The sequence below is a fragment of the Giraffa tippelskirchi genome, chromosome 9 (genome assembly GCF_054371585.1).
Source record: "Giraffa tippelskirchi isolate mGirTip1 chromosome 9, T2T-mGirTip1v1.2.pri, whole genome shotgun sequence".
NCBI classification, from domain to species: Eukaryota; Metazoa; Chordata; class Mammalia; order Artiodactyla; family Giraffidae; genus Giraffa; species Giraffa tippelskirchi.
Window position 1 is genome coordinate 135681473 of NC_137283.1, and position 17553 is coordinate 135699025.

The 17553-nt window shown below is 36.5% G+C and overlaps 1 protein-coding gene across 49 annotated transcripts in view; it reads left to right on the forward strand.

The window, feature by feature from the left end:
* Window positions 1–17553, forward strand: part of EYA4 (EYA transcriptional coactivator and phosphatase 4) — a 384171-nt gene that overhangs the window by 131777 nt on the left and 234841 nt on the right. For 6 of the 49 annotated variants that reach the window (XM_081530671.1, XM_081530684.1, XM_081530667.1 and 3 more), the window contains one exon: window positions 1595–1857. The exons of 40 other annotated variants lie outside the window; for them this stretch is intronic. Coding sequence is in view for 3 of the 9 variants with exons in the window: in XM_081530647.1 (XP_081386773.1) it covers window positions 1730–1810 (81 nt within the window). In the remaining 6 variants the exon portion in view is untranslated. The remainder of the gene's footprint in view (window positions 1–1594; window positions 1858–17553) is intronic. 3 more of the 49 variants (XM_081530647.1, XM_081530648.1, XM_081530660.1) reach the window with 1 other exon arrangement.

The window sequence follows — 17553 nt, forward strand, 5'->3', positions numbered from 1 at the left end:
TCCTGCCCCCAATCCTTCCCAGCATCAGGGTCTTTTCCCATGAGTCAACTTTTCGCATGAGGTGGCCAAAGTATTGGAGTTTCAGCTTCAACACCAGTCCTTCCAATGAACACCCAGGACTGATCTCCTTTAGGATGGACTGGTTGGATCTCCTTGCAGTCCAAAGGACTCTCAAGAGTCTTCTCCAACACCACAGTTCAAAAGCATCAATTCTTTGGCACTCAGCTTTCTTTATAGTCCAACTCTCACATCCATACCTGACCACTGGAAAAACCATAGCCTTGACTAGATGGACCTTTGTTGGCAAAGTAATGTCTCTGCTTTTTAATATGCTGTCTAGGTTGGTCATAACTTTCCTTCCAAGGAGTAAAGGTCTTTTAATTTCATGGCTGCAATCACCATCTGCAGTGATTTTGGAGCCCCCCAAAATGAAGTCTGACACTGTTTCCCCATCTATTTCCCATGAAGTGATGGGACCAGATGCCATGATCTTAGTTTTCTGAATGTTGAGCTTTAAGCCAATTTTTTCACTCTCCTCTTTCATTTTCATCAAGAGGCTTTTTAGTTCCTCTTTACTTTCTGCCATAAGGGTGATGTCATCTGCATATCTGAGGTTATTGATATATGAACTTCCAGATGTATAAGCTGGATTTAGAAAAGGCAGAGGAACCAGAGATCAAATTGCCAACATCCGATGGATCATCAAAAAAGCAAGGGAATTTCAGAAAAACATCTACTTCTGCTTCATTGACTACATTAAAGCCTTTGACTGTATGGAGCACAACAAACTGTGGAAAATTCTTAAAGAGATGGGAATACCAGACCACCTTACCTGCCTCCTGAGAAATTGGTATGCAGGTCAAGAAACAACAGTTAACCTGGACATGGAACAGCAAACTGGTTCAAAATTGATAATGGAGTACTTCAAGGCTGTATATTGTCACTTTGCTTATTTAGCTTAAATGCAGAGTGCATCATTCAGAGTACTGGGCTGGATGAAGCACAAGCTGGAATCAAGATTGCTGGGAGAAATATCAGTAACCTCAGATATACAGATGACACCACCCTAATGGCAGAAATCGAAGAGGAACTAAAGAGCCTCTTGATAAGGATGAAAGAGGAGAGTGAAAAGGCTGGCTTAAAACTCAACATTCAAAAAACTAAGATCATGGCATTGGTCCCATCACTTCTTGGCAAATAGATAGGGAAAAATGGAAGCAATGACAGACTGTTTTCTTAGGCTCCAAAATCACAGCAGACAGTGGCTACAGCCATGAAATTAAAAGATGCTTGTTCCTGGAAGAAAAGCTGACAAGCCTAGACAGTGTATTAAAAAAGTAGAAACATCACTTTGCTGACAAAGGTCCATATTTTCAAAGCTATGGCTTTTCCAGTAGTCATGTATGGATGTGAGAGCTGGACCATAAAGAAGGCTGAGTGCTGAAGAATTGATGCTCTTTAACTGTAGTGCTGGAGAAGACTCTTTTTTTTTTTTAATTAGTTTATTTTCTATTTTTTAACTTTACAATATTGTGTTTGTTTTGCCATACATTGACATGAATCCACCATGGGTGTACATGTTTTCCCTTTCCAGAACAACAGAGAGCTCAAACCAGTCAATCTTAAAAGAAATCAACCTTGAATGTTCATTGGAAGGACTGAGGCTGAAGCTGAAGCTCCAGTCTTTTGGCAACCTGATGAAAGGAGCTGACTCATTGGAAAGACCCAGATGCTGGGAAAGATTGAGGGCAGGAAGAGAAAAGGGCCACAGAGGACTAGATGGTTGGATGACATCATTGACTCAGTGGACGTGAGTTTGAGCGAACTCTGGGAGATATTGAAGGACACTGAAGCCTGGTATGCTGCAGTAGCACATGGGGTCACATAACGTTGGGCACGACTGAGCATTTGAACAACAGCAACATTGATTATTTATATTGAATGTCTATTTTTTTTCATTTATTCTTTAAATGAAGAATCTTTTGAGTAGAAAAAGGCACTGCAAGTAGTAATATAAGACAATAACTAAGCCGAAGTCTCTACAGATAAATTGAGTTGTATAATCATTGTTATATAAAAGACTGTTCACCTTTAATTTTTCTACATAAATATTTGTGAGTTAGTATCACAGATAATCTTCCATTGTTGTTTGTACTCAGAATTACAAGATGGATTTTTCTACAAGAAAGACATGATTAGACTATAATTATAAAAGCCACAAGATTTTGAACACTTGGACTGAATAAAACTGAAGCTAATTTTATTCATTATTTTTCTAATGCTTACAATTCCCTCTTTAAAATATTTATAAAACTCAATCTCATGATAGTTGAGGCTGTTTTTCAAAGGTACCCATATCAGCATGTAAGTCGTAGGAGCTGATTCTGAGGTAAAGTTGCACTGACTTTTATATGATACACATTATGTGATGTGACTACATCTTGAGTATTATAACATAATTGCCAATGAATCTTGTGAATAGACATATAGAAAAGAAATGTGGAAGGAGTATGCCTTGGAAATGCTAAATGAACAGTGAATGAACCAATGTACAGAACTTTTAACTAAAACTAGTAGTATAAAATGATTATATTTTACAAGTACGTTTTAGACTTGCTGTGCCCTATAGAGTTTACATATGTATTACACATGCCTGCTACTGATGAAATACAACAAACTGATCTCTAATTAACCTGCTGAATTTAAGAGGTGATGATTCTAGTGCCTGTTTATAAGTGTAAGTATTATCAGTTAGAACATTTTCATTCTATATATTTATATCTAATATATGCCAATACAAAGCTGTGTGAGTGAGTGTATGTGTGTGTATGTGTAAGTTTAAAAAAAAAACCAAAACCCATGTTTAATTCAGACTTCACATTTTTCTACTCATTAGAACATCTCCCCAAGCCACCATAATTCTTGTTTTCCTTTTTTTCGAATAAGCTCCTATCATCATATTGGTGAGGGAGAAGGATAGCCATCTCATCTTTTGTTTGCTAGAGATTTTCAATTATTTAATAAGTGCAAGTAATTAAGACATTAAGAATTAAAGTGACTCCAAGGAGAGTTCTGCAGGGTGTTGCCTAGGTTTCTGAGTTTGAATTTCAGCAATAGTGAAAAGGTCCTGCTACTGGGTCTTTCCATTTTTAAAAAATAAAGATGCAATGTAATCCACCTGAATTAGAGGCTGAAAAATTATATAAACTTTGGTTAACTTGAAAGAGTTATAAAATCCAAAGAAAGTACTTTCATTTCTTATGAAAATTGGAATTATTAGTATCCCCAAATGACTCAGTATAAATGTGCATTTTTAACATGTAGTAAGTTAATGGTTGATAATGTGGTTCTAGTGTATAATCAAAGATTATTAGTGCACGTGCACATGCGTGTGTGTGTGACAGAAAGAGCAAGAAGAGGAATAGGAGTAAATGTATCAGGGGTCAGTACTTGTGAAAACTTATTTTTCAATAGCTAGGTTTTATGTGTTAAATAATAAAATCACCACCATTGTTTCTGTGATCTTAGAGATGTTTCGAAGTCTCTCCTCAGGTGATAAGGCACATATCAGGAAGAGGTGGCTCAAACACATCTACAAGAAGCTGTTTGCTGGGGTATCTAGATCTATCTGGGTAGCCGCTCTTATTTCTCAGATAATAAAAGGACATCTTTGAGGTTAAAACCCATCCATTAATTTTTAAAGTAATTTCCACCTTCATCTGAACAAGTTCAAATATTATTGATTTATTTTTCTAATTTTGAAAATCAGCTCCTCAGGTTTTCAAAGATGAGTTGAAAATTGGATACCAGTTCATATATAATTCATATAACCTCTCTACTGCTGTCAGATCTTGCTGTAGCTTCATAGTAGAAACATAGTTTAAATCCTTAAATTTGAAAAAGTGCAATATTTGTTTTGCAGTGTGTCTCTTCATATGACAGAAAACTTATACTGTATTATACCCCCCAAAATAATTTTAAGCAGTGTCTATAGTCAGTTTTATTTACAATAACATTTCAGTTTCTATAATTTTGAAGAAAATTGAGAAATCTAAAATTTTTGAAGATTTAAAATTCTGAGGCTTTTTGGTTTTTGTTTCTGATATTTTTGTGGTGATAAGAGTGTCAAATAATACTTAACCACCAACTGTTTTCAAGGACTCAATTTAGAAATGGCTTCTTTCATATAATCATACTTACTGTTTTAGTTTTATGAATTATTTTATGTAAAATAAATGTATACAATCCTTCTATTTTATTAGCGAAAGAGGTTTCTTGTGAAAGGGAGAAGATAGAAAACCAACACTAGATTATTTTTCCGGTCTAACCTGGATCCTAGCATAGCTAATGACACAGAGTAAGTTTTCAGTAAATACTTGTTTCTGACTCACTGGAAGAGACCCTGTTGCTGCAAAAGATTGAGGGCAGGAAGAAGAGGGGATGACAGAAAATGAGATAGTTGGGTAGCATCACTGACTCAGTGGCCATGAGTTTGAGCCAACTCTGGGAGACAGTGAAGGACAGGGAAGCTTGGTGTGCTGCAGTTCATGGAGTCGCAAAGAGTTGGACACGACTTAGCTACTGAGCAACAACAACAAGTACTTGTCGAATGAAAAATTGCATGGACTTTCTTGAATACTGGTCTTGATAATAATGATGGTGAAAATAATAAAAGCTTTTTATTAGAAAATAAGCCAGTTAAAAATTAAATTAGTAAGTCTTTCAAGTTTTGTTAGTTTTTTCTTGGAAACATATAGAGCATATTATGGAAGGTAAATGTTGATGAAGTGGGGAAAAAACATACATAAAGACAGAGAATTGAAATAACATATCTTATTGGTGTAGACCATTTTGTCATGATCAGAATTACTATTGTTTATATCCATCTCTATGTGATCCATCTTTATTAGTGTGGATTAGCTGTAGAGATTGACTATGATATTTTTATGGTCTGTCCTTTCAAATCTTAATTCTAAATTTTCACTGTGCAATTATCTGCATTTATAAATTTGCATCTATATAGACTAGTATTTCTCTAAGGCATGGATCAGCAGACTTTTTTTGTGTAAAGGGCCAGGTAGTAAATGTTTTAGGCTTTTTGGCCATATTGTCCTGTTGCAGTGACTCAGTCTGCCATTGTAGGAGAAAGCAGATGTAGGCTGTGGGTAAAAGAATGGAGTGGCTGTCTGTTTTCTGCTAGCTCAGCTGTAGGAAAACAGGAAGTAAATTTGCTGACCTCAAACCCTCCCTCTCTCATACCCCCAGCAGCCGTGAGCCTTTCACAAGTGATCAACTGAACGTTCTCTATCCTCACCCACCTGCCTTACAGTTCAGTTCATTACAGTTGTAATGCCGTATCTGCGAGTTCCTGTTTGAGGGTCTGCCTCTTGGCCTCTTATTCTTTATAGATCCTTTCCTAGGAAGACCCTGGGGGTAGTTCCATGTCTCTTTGAGGATTCAGACTTGGGAAGATGAGTGAAGCCTCTGCCTTCCTTTCTGTCCCCTCACAGGTAGAAGCAGCGATGCGCAGAGCAGCCCCCATCCAGAATCAATCTTTCCGAGAGCTTGACATGTGCTGGGAGACATTAGTCCCTTAAGCTTTCATGGGTGGGATGAGTTCTGCTGCTGTCAGTGGTGTCTGGTAAGGCAGGTCAACACTGGACAGGACTTTGCGCCCGCAGAACTAGACCCTTCCTCCCCTCTTGTGTTTAGAGGGCTCTGTTGCTTTATTTGGATTGGAATCTTGCCTGCTTGGCTGGACCAGGTGATCCACTCTTCTCAAGGAATCTGACTTATCTTCTTTATTCCTTCATTGTGGCCAAAGTGCTGCTTGATGGGTAGCGAGATGACTCCCTTTGTTATTTAAATACTGGTGGCATTGTGGTCTCCTGTGGCTCTGCCTGTTCTGTCACTTGACCTTTCCAGGCTCTCAGTACCTGCCCAAATCCAGCCTCCTTGAGCTCTCTCGTTGGGTCCCATACTCCTTGTTTCTTGACCTTCAAGGGCACCTGCTGCTGAACATTCATGCTTCACTGTTAGCCCAGCATGAGTTATGTCAAAATAGATATTATGTTCCTAATTTTCAGTGTAGTGATATGTAATTTGATCTTTTGTTTAAATCCCTACATTTTATAGTTATTATTAGTTAAATACAAATGAAACAGTAATATTGATTTTAAGATCTGTTATTCAGAGAACCTTCAGTTTTGTGCTGAAAGATATTACAGATAAACTAAAACCATTGAAAAGATCAGTGGGATCCCATTTTGGTCATGAAACATTGGGAGCAACATAGGGAGGAATTTGAGTTTCACTGGAGATTAAAAAAAAAAGAAAAGGCTAAAAGTATTGGTTTACCTCAGTGATTTAAAAAAAAAAATGCTAGAAGGCTTTTTGGCTTCTAAATTGTCTTTTACAATTCTAGAGTCAAAATTCTTGATACAGTTCAGTAAATGAGGATGTACAAGAGACTAGTGATTATTTACTATTGTTTTTACTTGGAGGGTAATTGTTTTACCTGTGTGGATCACAATAAACTGTGGAAAATTCTGAAAGAGATGGGAATACCAGTCCATCTGACCTGTCTCTTGAGAAACCTGTATGCAGGTCAGGAAGCAACAGTTAGAACTGGACATGGAACAACAGACTGGTTCCAAATAGGCAAAGGAGTACGTCAAGGCTGTATATTGTCACCCTGCTTATTTAACTTCTATGCAGAGTACATCATGAGAAACGCTGGGCTGGAAGAAACACAAGCTGGAATCAAGATTGCCGGGAGAAATATCAATAACCTCAGATATGCGGATGACACCACCCTTATGGCAGAAAGTGAAGAAGAACTAAAGAGCCTCTTGATGAAGGTGAAGGAGGAGAGTGAAAAAGTTGGCTTAAAGCTCAACGTTCAGAAAACTAAGATCATGGCGTCTGGTCCCATCACTCCATGGGAAATAGATGGGGAAACAGTGGAAACAGTGTCAGACTTTACTTTTTTGGGCTCCAGAATCACTGCTGATGGTGACTGCAGCCATGAAATTAAAAGACGCTTACTCCTTGGAAGGAAGGTTATGGCCAACCTAGATAGCATGTTTAAAAGCAGAGACATTACTTTGCCAACAAAAGTCCGTCTAGTCAAGGCTATGGTTTTTCCAGTGTTCATGTATGGATGTGAGAGTTGGACAGTGAAGAAAGCTGAGCACCGCAGAATTGATGCTTTTGAACTGTGGTGTTGGAGAAGACTCTTGAGAGTCCCTTGGACTGCAAGGAGATCCAATCAATCCATCCTAAAGGAGATCAATCCTGGGTGTTCATTGGAAGGTCTGATGTTGAAGCTGAAGCTCCAATACTTTGGCCACCTCATGCGAAGGGTTGACTCATTGGAAAAGACCCTAATGCTGGGTAGGATTGGGGGTGGGAGGAGAAGGGGACAACAGAGGATGAGATGGTTGGATGGCATCACCGACTTGATGAACATGGGTTTGAGTAGACTCCGGGAGTTGGTGATGGACAGAGAGACCTGGCGTGCTGCAATTCATGGGGTCGCAGAGAGTCGGACATGACTGAGCGACTGAACTGAACTGAACTGAATTGTTTTACAATACTGTGTTGTTTTCTGCCATAAATCAACATGAATCGGTCATAGGTATACTTATATACACTCCCTTTTGAACCTCCCACCCCATCTTACCTCTCTAGGTTGTCATAGAGCACTGGGTTTGAGTTCCCTGTATCATACAGCAAATTCCCACTGGCTATCTGTTTTACATATGGTAATTTATATGTTTCAATGCTGCTCTTTTATATCAGAAAATTTCTGGAAATTATATTGAGTAATAGTAATTCTTTTCTTACAGATCAGTCTATAGAGTCTCTTTCATATGTACATGGCCTAGAGAGAGGAAAAGCTAGATGCTTGAAGACCAGATTTGAGGCCACTGCAATCATCCAGATGACAGGTTGAGTGGTTCGGGAGATTTGAAATGGAAAAAATTCCTAGAGACTACAAACTAGTTAATGTCAGTTCCATATGGGTTGAGCTTGTAGACTTTTAATAAAGATCAGGATCATATAGGTAATCAATGTAACCTTTGAGATAAAGCGTAGGTTAGATAGAGGGTTTTGAGGTGATATTAGAGGAGAAGTTAAGAGCAATACCTAGGAGTCAGACTCCATGATATTACAGCCCAGTTCCACACTTAATAGTGGAAATTATTTTATCTTTTTATGCCTAGTTTTCTCATCCCTAAACTAGTGCTGTTAAGAGTAGCCAGTTTCCTAGGGTTTAAAGATTTAGTGAGATAATATATGTAAATTACGACATTTACAAGATATTTTTAAAAAATGAAAACTTTTTAAAGTTGTTATTATTATATGGAGTCTCATAGGAACAGGTTTTAATCCTTGCTCCTGTATGACTGTTGGCAAATTAGTTAAATTACCTTTGTTTAACTATCTTTATCTTTATTGTGGGAGAAATTTACATATTTCACAGAATGGTTTTAGGGCTTTATTTAGATAAATATAGGTAGTAATCTTTTAATACATATTAAGTGCTCAATAAATGATAGCACTCATTAGCATTCTCCAAAGAGATGAAGTACCTGGTTTAAATAATGTGCTTTTAGGGAGACAATGAAATACATAGAGACATAAAATCTATCTCCTATATATCATTTATTTAAAATTAGCTTCTAGTTTTTAAAATTTTAACATGTAACCACTAATTAAATCCAATTCAGTTGTTTGTATGGAGAAATAGGTGAGAAGCATCAGATAATTGTGTATGTAGAAGACCCAATATTGATGAATTTTAAAATCTTGAGGATGGATTGTCTTGATAAATCCACAGGCTTGCAGAAAAGAGTAGAACATTACAGGTAAATAATTTGGCTTATAAAAATGATACTGGGTGTTTATGCAAGAGTCTCACGTGTTATCAACTTCAAACAAAAGCTTGGAGATTGAATTCTGTTCAACAAATAGAGGACCACTTGAGTATAAGAAATTTTTCTACTCAATAATTTCCAAACTGTTGTTGTCGTTCAGTTACTAAGTCATGTCTGACTCTTTGCGACCCCATGGACTGCAGTAGGCCAGGCCACTATCTCCCGGAGTTTGTTCAAACTCATGCCCACTGAGTCAATGATACTATCTTATCTCTCAAAGTATCTTTAATTTATTTATCCAAATCTTTAAAAAATATTTTAAGTAACAACCTCTCCTAGTTCTTGCAATGGTGACAATTAATTCTAGTATACTGTAATCAGTGATGGAGTTTACTTTTATACCATCCAAACTTTTCAAAATTTTAAAACTTGAGTTTGTTTTCCCCATTTCTGTTTCCCAGTATAAATAATATCTACCCTAAGAGTCTTATTCTGTATTAGCAAATCCATTCCCAGTCTAGAGCCCATACCTATTGAGTATAAATACTACAAAACATTTACAGATACTAAAGAGGAATATAAAAAATTGCAATGTAACTCATGAGAGAGCTGAAATTCTAGCTGAGAAATTGGACAAATGATCATTTTTCTCCATTTTTTTAGTTTTAGAAAACCTTAGCATTTTTAGTATGGAAGAAAAAGTCACAAAAATCAATTAATAAAAAGTCCTGAAAACATCCAGTCTTGCTTGAATTATTAACTTAATTTTGTGAGACCTGTGTATGCTCATGGTTGATTTTACATTGCATATGTAGTCATACGTCTTGTAACACTATTCCCATTTCATATTGGTAGAATTAAATACTTGGTCTTTTCAAAAGACAACATTTTCCCACCAAATCCCATTGTTTAAAATTGAAGTATAGTTGATTTGCAATGTTGTGTTAGTTTCAGGGGCACAGCAAAGTAAATCAGTTATACGTACATATAATCTTTTCTATTATAGGTTGTTATAAGATATTGAATATAATTCCTTGCGTACTACAGTAGGACCTTGTTGTTCATCTATTTTATATATAGTGGTGTGTCTCTGTTGATCCTAAGCAGCTAACTTATCCCTTCACTCCCTTCCCTTTGGTAACCATAAGTTTGTTTTCTGTGTCTGTGATTCTGTGTCTATTTTGTAAGTAATTTCATTTGTCCTAGTTTTTAGGTTCCACATATAGGTGATATCATATAATATGTGTTTTTCTCTGAATATGATATCTCTAGGTCCATCCATGTTGCTGCAGATGGCAATATTTCATTCTTTTTATGGCTGAATAATATTCCATTGTATGTATATGTACCGCATCTTTATCCACTTACCTGTTGATGGACATTTAGGGTGCTTCCATGTTTTGGCTATTAAAATAGTGTTGCTACGAATTTTGGAGTACATTATATTTTTGAGCAATGCATTCTTTCATTGGAAGATTATGTTACATTCTGTAATTTTCTACATTGCATTTAAGAAAAATCTGCCCTCTACCAGCATAAATAACAAAAAAATCTAAAACTGTCTTAGACTGAGATTTTAACATATAGTTATCTTTATTTGGATCAAAATTCTTAAACAAGACAGAACAATTAAAGCTTATATGTTTGGCTGATAATTTTTTAAAGGCTTAGATTTTGTCATACCTTATGCCTTTCAAAAAGCTCAAATATTCCCCAAGTTAACAAAGAAATGTCTCTTAAATGTTTTCATCCCCTATAAGTCTAGTTTGATGAGTTTCATTTCTTCTTATGCTGACCTATCAGCATATTATCTTTTGCAAAGTGAAATGAAAGCATTATGACAGTGAAGTATGTGGTAACTGGAAGCCCTTAAAATTGTACTTTATGTTGGTTCATGTCAAGTTGAAAAAAATACAATGACTTTGTGAGACTCTTTTCTTACTAGGTAGTTTATATAATGAAATCAAACAAATTCTGAAGTTTTATTCCTAGTGCTGTTTGATTATTTTTCATAATTGAATTATTTTGCTGCTGAAGTGCAAAAATTAATACATTCCCCCTCATTGTTTATTTTGAAGGCAAAATTTCAGATTTGAAATTCTGAGATTCCTTTGTATACTTCTTTAAAACAAATAGATTCTGTGACTTCAAGTTTTCACCAAAAACATTTTTATGACTGACAAAATGATGGCCGTAAATTCCCAGTGGATATTAAAAACTCTGTGAAAGTAACATAAATCTTGGGAAAATGTGACTTTGAAGAAGGATAATGCATAAGTGTAATCAGCATCATTTATTGTCAGCAGAATGACAGAACCCTATAAATAATTTATCTTCTTAAGGCTTGACCGATACTTAGCGAATCCCTGTGTCATCATCAGCATTATTTAAAAGATGGCACAGAAGGTAACATCTGGGAGCCAATTCATCATTTAATTAAATTATCCTGTAATGAAATCTTCTGTAATGAGATTAATTTTAATTATTAATCAGGAGTTGACATGAGCACAAGGCATCATGAATAATAAATAAAAGACTTTGTCTGTTCCATTTCTAAGAAAGGACCTACTTTACAGTATTTTTTATACAGCCCTGCTGAGTCCTTGCAATGTAATCATCCAAGAAGCAAGCTTGATTTTTATTTCAGAAACTATAGAGAGGGTAATTGGTCAGTATTTTCAGATGTGAATTCCAAATTTATGCATTTTCAGTGTACACATTGATGTTTTTTAGTTTAAGCAATTTTTAGTCTTTAGAGCATGTTGAATATGTTAAAGATAGAAAATACCTCTATAAAATAATAAGAGTTAAATTCATAATTCAGATATAAAAATGTCACCTTGTCCCCCAGCTTTATTGACATATAATTAACGTATAAAGTTGTGTAAGTTTAAAGTATACAGTGTGCTAATTTGATACATATATATATGGACACATAGCACACACACACATATATATATATTATATATATATATGTCTATAGTGAAGTGGTTACTGGAGTAAGGTTAGTTAACATATTGATAACCTCACATAATTAGGTTTTTATATATTTGTGGTGAGAACTTTTAAGAGTTACTTTCTTGAAACTTTCAAGTGTATAATAAACTATTGTTAACTGTAGTCACCATGCTGTGTACTAGATCCCTAGAAGTAAATTATCTTATAACAGAAAGTATGTACCTTTGGAAAATGTCACCTTTAATGGTTTAAAGTAGTTAATTGCAGTCACACTGTGCTGTCAACTCTAGGTATATAACTGTGGTCTCTTAAGAACAATATGTCAACTCCTGACAGATCTGTCCAAGTTGGGTAGTTGGATAGTGGCTTCCGGTCAGGCTTATAGGACAGTACGTTGATCAGTAGACTGGATCAGAATTCACTGGGAACTCAGCAGTGCCCTGGGAGTACTTGGCAATTTGCGTGATCACCATACAGAGCCTTCCTTGAGATCCTGGCCACATTTTCTGAGGTCTTATGACTTCCCTTTACCTTGGTTGCCTGAACGGAGGATGACTGTAAAAAGAGAAATGAGACCTACTCTTTGCAGCAATAGATAACAGAAAGTGAAAGTATTAATCGCTCAGTCGTATCTGACTCTTTGTGACCCCATGGACTGTAGCCTGCCAGGCTCCTTTGTCCATGGGGATTCTCCTTTGTCCACGGGATTTTCCGGTCAAGAATACTGGAGTGGGTTGCCATTTCCTTCTCCAGGGGATCTTCCCAGCTCAGGGATCAACCCAGGTCTCCTGCATTGCAGGCAGATTCTTTACCTTCTGAGTCACCAGTGAAGGGATAGATATCAGGATGAGGGTCAAACTAACAGGAAAGCAGACTGAAGGGACTGAAACACACACACAAACTGGCCATCTCATCCTACTTGACTAAAGCCCTTTCAACAGATTCCTAATTTTATTTAGACTAAAATCTAATTTTCTTACTAGGCCTACAAAGCTTCTTTAACTTCTTCAACTTTTTTCAGTCCACCCCATGCCTCTCCCCACCCCATACACACATACTCATTCCAGTATACTCCCAATCATGTTATTTTAGGAATGGAAGGGGCCATGATTTTTCCTACTTCAAGACCTTTATCTGGATCTTTTCCAGATGAACTCCTAGTTATCCTTCAGATCTTAGCTTAAATGTCACTTCTTCCAGGAAGCCTTCCCAGATTCCCCAGTCTGAATCATTTCTCTTCCATTTTGTAGACTCTCTTCACTTCCCCAGTGATTCATTCAGTATTGTGTTAATCTGGACTTACCATGTGCTAAGCAGCTTTTGCTTTCATTCCTATAACTTATCACTGGGTGCATTGTATAGTCACTTTCTGTGATTATTTCTCTTTACCACTAGGTAAGCCCCACAAAGGCAGGAAACATGCTGAAACCCTGGCTCAATGCCTGGTACATAGTGTTCCCTGAGTGAATACTTGATAAATAAGAACAACAGAGATGAGAACTTCTTAACAATTTAATATAGACACTAAAATGGGCTTACTTAAGAGGCAATACACTCTCCATCCTTGGAAATATTTAAAAAGAAGCTGGATAACTCTGTGTTAGAGCCGAAAGAGTAAGCGGATTTAAGCAACAGAAAAAAAATCTGACACAGATGACCATAAAATTTTATTCTATTTCTGTGTAGTGGTGGTTCTCGTATCTAGAAAACACTCAATAAGTGATTGCTTACTAATTGATTAAGACTTTATTACTTCTTGGTGAGAATCTCTCAATATTCCCTTTAAAAAAGAAATTGAATATTTTTTCTAATTTATTCTTTACATAGTTGTCAAAAATACTGTGTAAAGACAGAAACCACTGGCTCAATGTTTTAGCCACAGCAGCAGCATCCAACATCAAATAATCCCCTCTGGTTCTTTTTTCTCTTTATTTCCAATCAATTGTATTAGTAAGAATAACTGTCTTAATATATTAAAATGTAATGAATGTGTAGAAAAAAGGAAAATAAATCATATGAGAATTATAGAGTATTATCAATTATGTAATCTGATTAAGTTGTTTCATACAGGTCCATTTTGAATGTTGTTACTATGTAGTGACAAAAATTTTGCAGATAATAAAATTATCTTGCCTTCTGAAAAAACATCTTTATGACTAGGAACTTTACTGGTAGGGCATACACACACACACACACACACACAGTAGCTCTCTTAATTGGTAAAATTCCACTGCTCTCAGCTATCTCTCAATCTTGACCACTTAGTATAATTACGGAGATAGAACAGAAGAAACATTGAGCCTCTGTGTACAGTTCTCTAACCCATTTTACTGTTTTGCTCAGTGATAATGGATCAGTCTTTGGGAAGGATATCTTATACTCCACCTTATAGCTTTCAGCTTATGATATGACTGAAATTTGAATTAGCAGATACACATGCTAAAAGCAAAGCATCTTTTTTAATTCTGGTTTTACAAGCATAAATTGTCCATGATAGGCCTCAAAGGCATATAGAGACAGATTCCATGTAACTATTTCCTCATGCTCCTTGTGTCTAAGAGAAGAGATTCAAGCCTTCAGTATTTTGAAACCAGAGATTTAAAATAGTCCAGCCTGGACTGGAACATTTCTTTCAACATGATCTGTGTGCTTGCAGCTTGGTAGGAATATTAAGACTTTCAGAGCAGGATTTTTTTTGTTCTTAAGTGGTATCTGGAAGTTGTATTAGTAATTGCGATTAGCAGCCTCTGCTACCATGTGTCTAGCTGGCATGTGTCACCAGAGCTGAACATTTTAGCACAAACTAGAGGTAGTATTGTGTTTCAGTAGTTTTCCTACATGAGTGTGCCTTTGCCAATCTATCTATTTGATCACTCTCAGCCAGGAAAAAAAAACACCCTAGTGACCTCCACCAAATTCTTTATAAAATAGTCTATTTTCTTAAGGTTCATTTTATTAAAGCTCTATTATTAGTCTGGAGGTTGATAAGTATTATCATAAATATTAGAAATAGTACCTTTGTAAATAATAATTTAGCATCCATTTATCTTTTATTGAGAATTTGCTTTCACTACTGAAATTTCAAAATCAAGTTGGTAACAACTACTTATAGACCAAGCCAATAAATAATAGTTTTTAACTGATTTTAGAGTAAGAAAGTTGTCAGAGCTGTGATGGATCATCTTAAGTCACTATTGGAATGATACAATGTGTTTGTTATAAGAGAGAATTCTTTATTTTACAGAAGAAAGGAAAGTTATTTTTAGACATGACCGATGACATGTTAAAGGCCTTTTCTGCATTCTGTTTTTTTCAGGATAGTTCATTGATCCAGATCACTAAAAATACTTTTAATTAAAAAGAAAAACTATAGCAGTGGTTCAGCAGTTTTGCCTTTGTTATACTTGGGGCTTTGCTTTTCCTTTTTAACTAATTGTAGATGGACTCAATGATAAGTCGTGGGGCCTTTGACTGATAGTTTATACATTTTTACAGACATTTCCATTCTGTCTCTAGATAGTTCAAGAGGTAAATAAAAGTAAAAAGTGACACTATGCAGTAGATTTACTTATTCCAATAGTCGTGTATGGATGTCAGAGTTGGACCATAAAGAAAGCTGAGCGCCGAAGAATTGATGTTTTTGAATTGTGGTGTTGGAGAAGACTCTGGAAAGCCTCTTGGACTGCATGGAAATCAAATCAGTTGATCCTAAAGGAAATCAGCCCTGAATATTCATGAGAAGGACTGATGCCAAAGCTAAAACTTCAATACTTTGGCCACCTGATGTGAAGAACCAACTCATTGGAAAAGACCCTGATAGCTGGGAAAGTGGAGAAGGCAATGGCACCCCACTCCAATACTCTTGCCTGGAAAATCCCATGGGTGGAGGAGGCTGGTAGGCTGCAGACCCATGGGGTCGCTAGGAGTCGGACATGACTGAGCGACTTCACTTTCACTTTTCCCTTTCATGCACTGGAGAAGGAAATGGCAACCCACTCCAGTATTCTTGCCTGGAGAATCCCAGGGATGGCGGAGCCTGGTGGGCTGCCGTCTATGGGGTCGCACAGAGTCGGACACGACTGAAGCGACTTAGCAGCAGCAGCTGGGAAAGATTGAAGGCAAAAGGAGAAGGGGTCGGCAGAGGATGAGATGGTTAGATAGTGTCACTGACTCCATGGACACTGATTTGAGCAAACTCCAGGAGACAGTGGAGGACAGGGGAGCCTGGCATGCTGCAGTACATAGGGTTGCAGAGTTGGACATGACTTACTGACTGAACAACAACAATTCACTTATTCACCAGGTGTTTGTTGAGCATTTACTATGTTTCAGGCACTGTGTCTGGTAAAACAATGGATTCTGTTCTTGCCCTCATGTTGCTTGCAGTCAAGTTACTAAAAGAGGGTTAAAGTGAATAACCATGAAATAGATGTAAAATCCAACCATCTTGAGTACTGCAAAGTTAGGTTAAATAGTTAAGAGGTTTTTCAGAGGAAGAGATTGATTGAAGGCTAAAACTGATAAACAGGAATGAAGTAGGAAGAAGTGGTTGTAGAACATTCTAGTGGGGGAACAGCCTGCACAGTGTAGGAGGAGATGCCTGGTGCATTGTATATGGAACCCAGAGAGCAAAGTAAGCTTCAAGTGCAGACAAAAAGCTGCCCAGATGAGTAGGGGCCATTTTTGCCTTTATCCTAAGCCCTTATAATGCTAAACATGTGTGTATGTGTGTGTGTGAGAGAGAAGAATAGAAAAAGATTTGCTTTTAGAAAAGATGATTTCAGCTGTACTATAAAACGTAGGTTATAGGCATTAATAGAGGATTCAAAGTAACAAAGATGTGAAAATCCATATTGATTCTCTGGATTCTCTGAATCCGTAGTGATTCTCCGGGGTAGGGTTGAAGTGGAGAAAAACTCTTCACAGAATGCCAGCTATTGTAAGTAGAGGAATGATAGAAAGTCACCATTTTTGCAATTTCTAATATAATATCTGATAGGTGTGTCATTAACAGAAGCTAAAATCACTAGATGAATGCCTGTTGGAGATTAGTATATTCATACGGTACAAAGTATCAGTTTAGAGACTTGAGTACTAATTACTGAAGAAAAATTATAATTTTCCAGTGGAGGGTCACCACTTGGTCACTTGGTTTGATTTTAGATGTGATGAATTTGTGATATTTTGAGAAATTTAAATGGAAATGTATCATTTGATTATATAGGGTAGTTAAAAAGGTTGGCTGGAAAGCATATTTTTAGAAATTACTGCAGTGCATTTCTTTTGCACAAAATAACACTCATTTGGTATACTTCTCTAATTGTTCTTGCATAACCTGGTTTTCAGACAACTAAATGATGAATTCTTTTTTAGTGGTAAAATTTCAAACATCACTTTTCTCCACTGTTTACTCTCTATGCAGCTATACTGTGTAAAAATATTATATAAGCTATTTTTTCATAACTTATTCAAATATAAAAGTTAACATTAATTCTTCATAGATTAGAAAAAGTCAAATACTTTAGAGCTAACTTTGTGGGCTGATCTGTCTAATCATTAGCCCTCAAAAATTACCAAATTATTACTATCACAAATAATGCTCATTTTTCCAGTTCCAGTTCAGTCGCTCAGTCGTGTCTGACTCTTCGCGACCCCATGGACTGCAGCACGCCAGGCTTCTCTGTCCATCACCAACTCCTAGAGCCTACTAAAC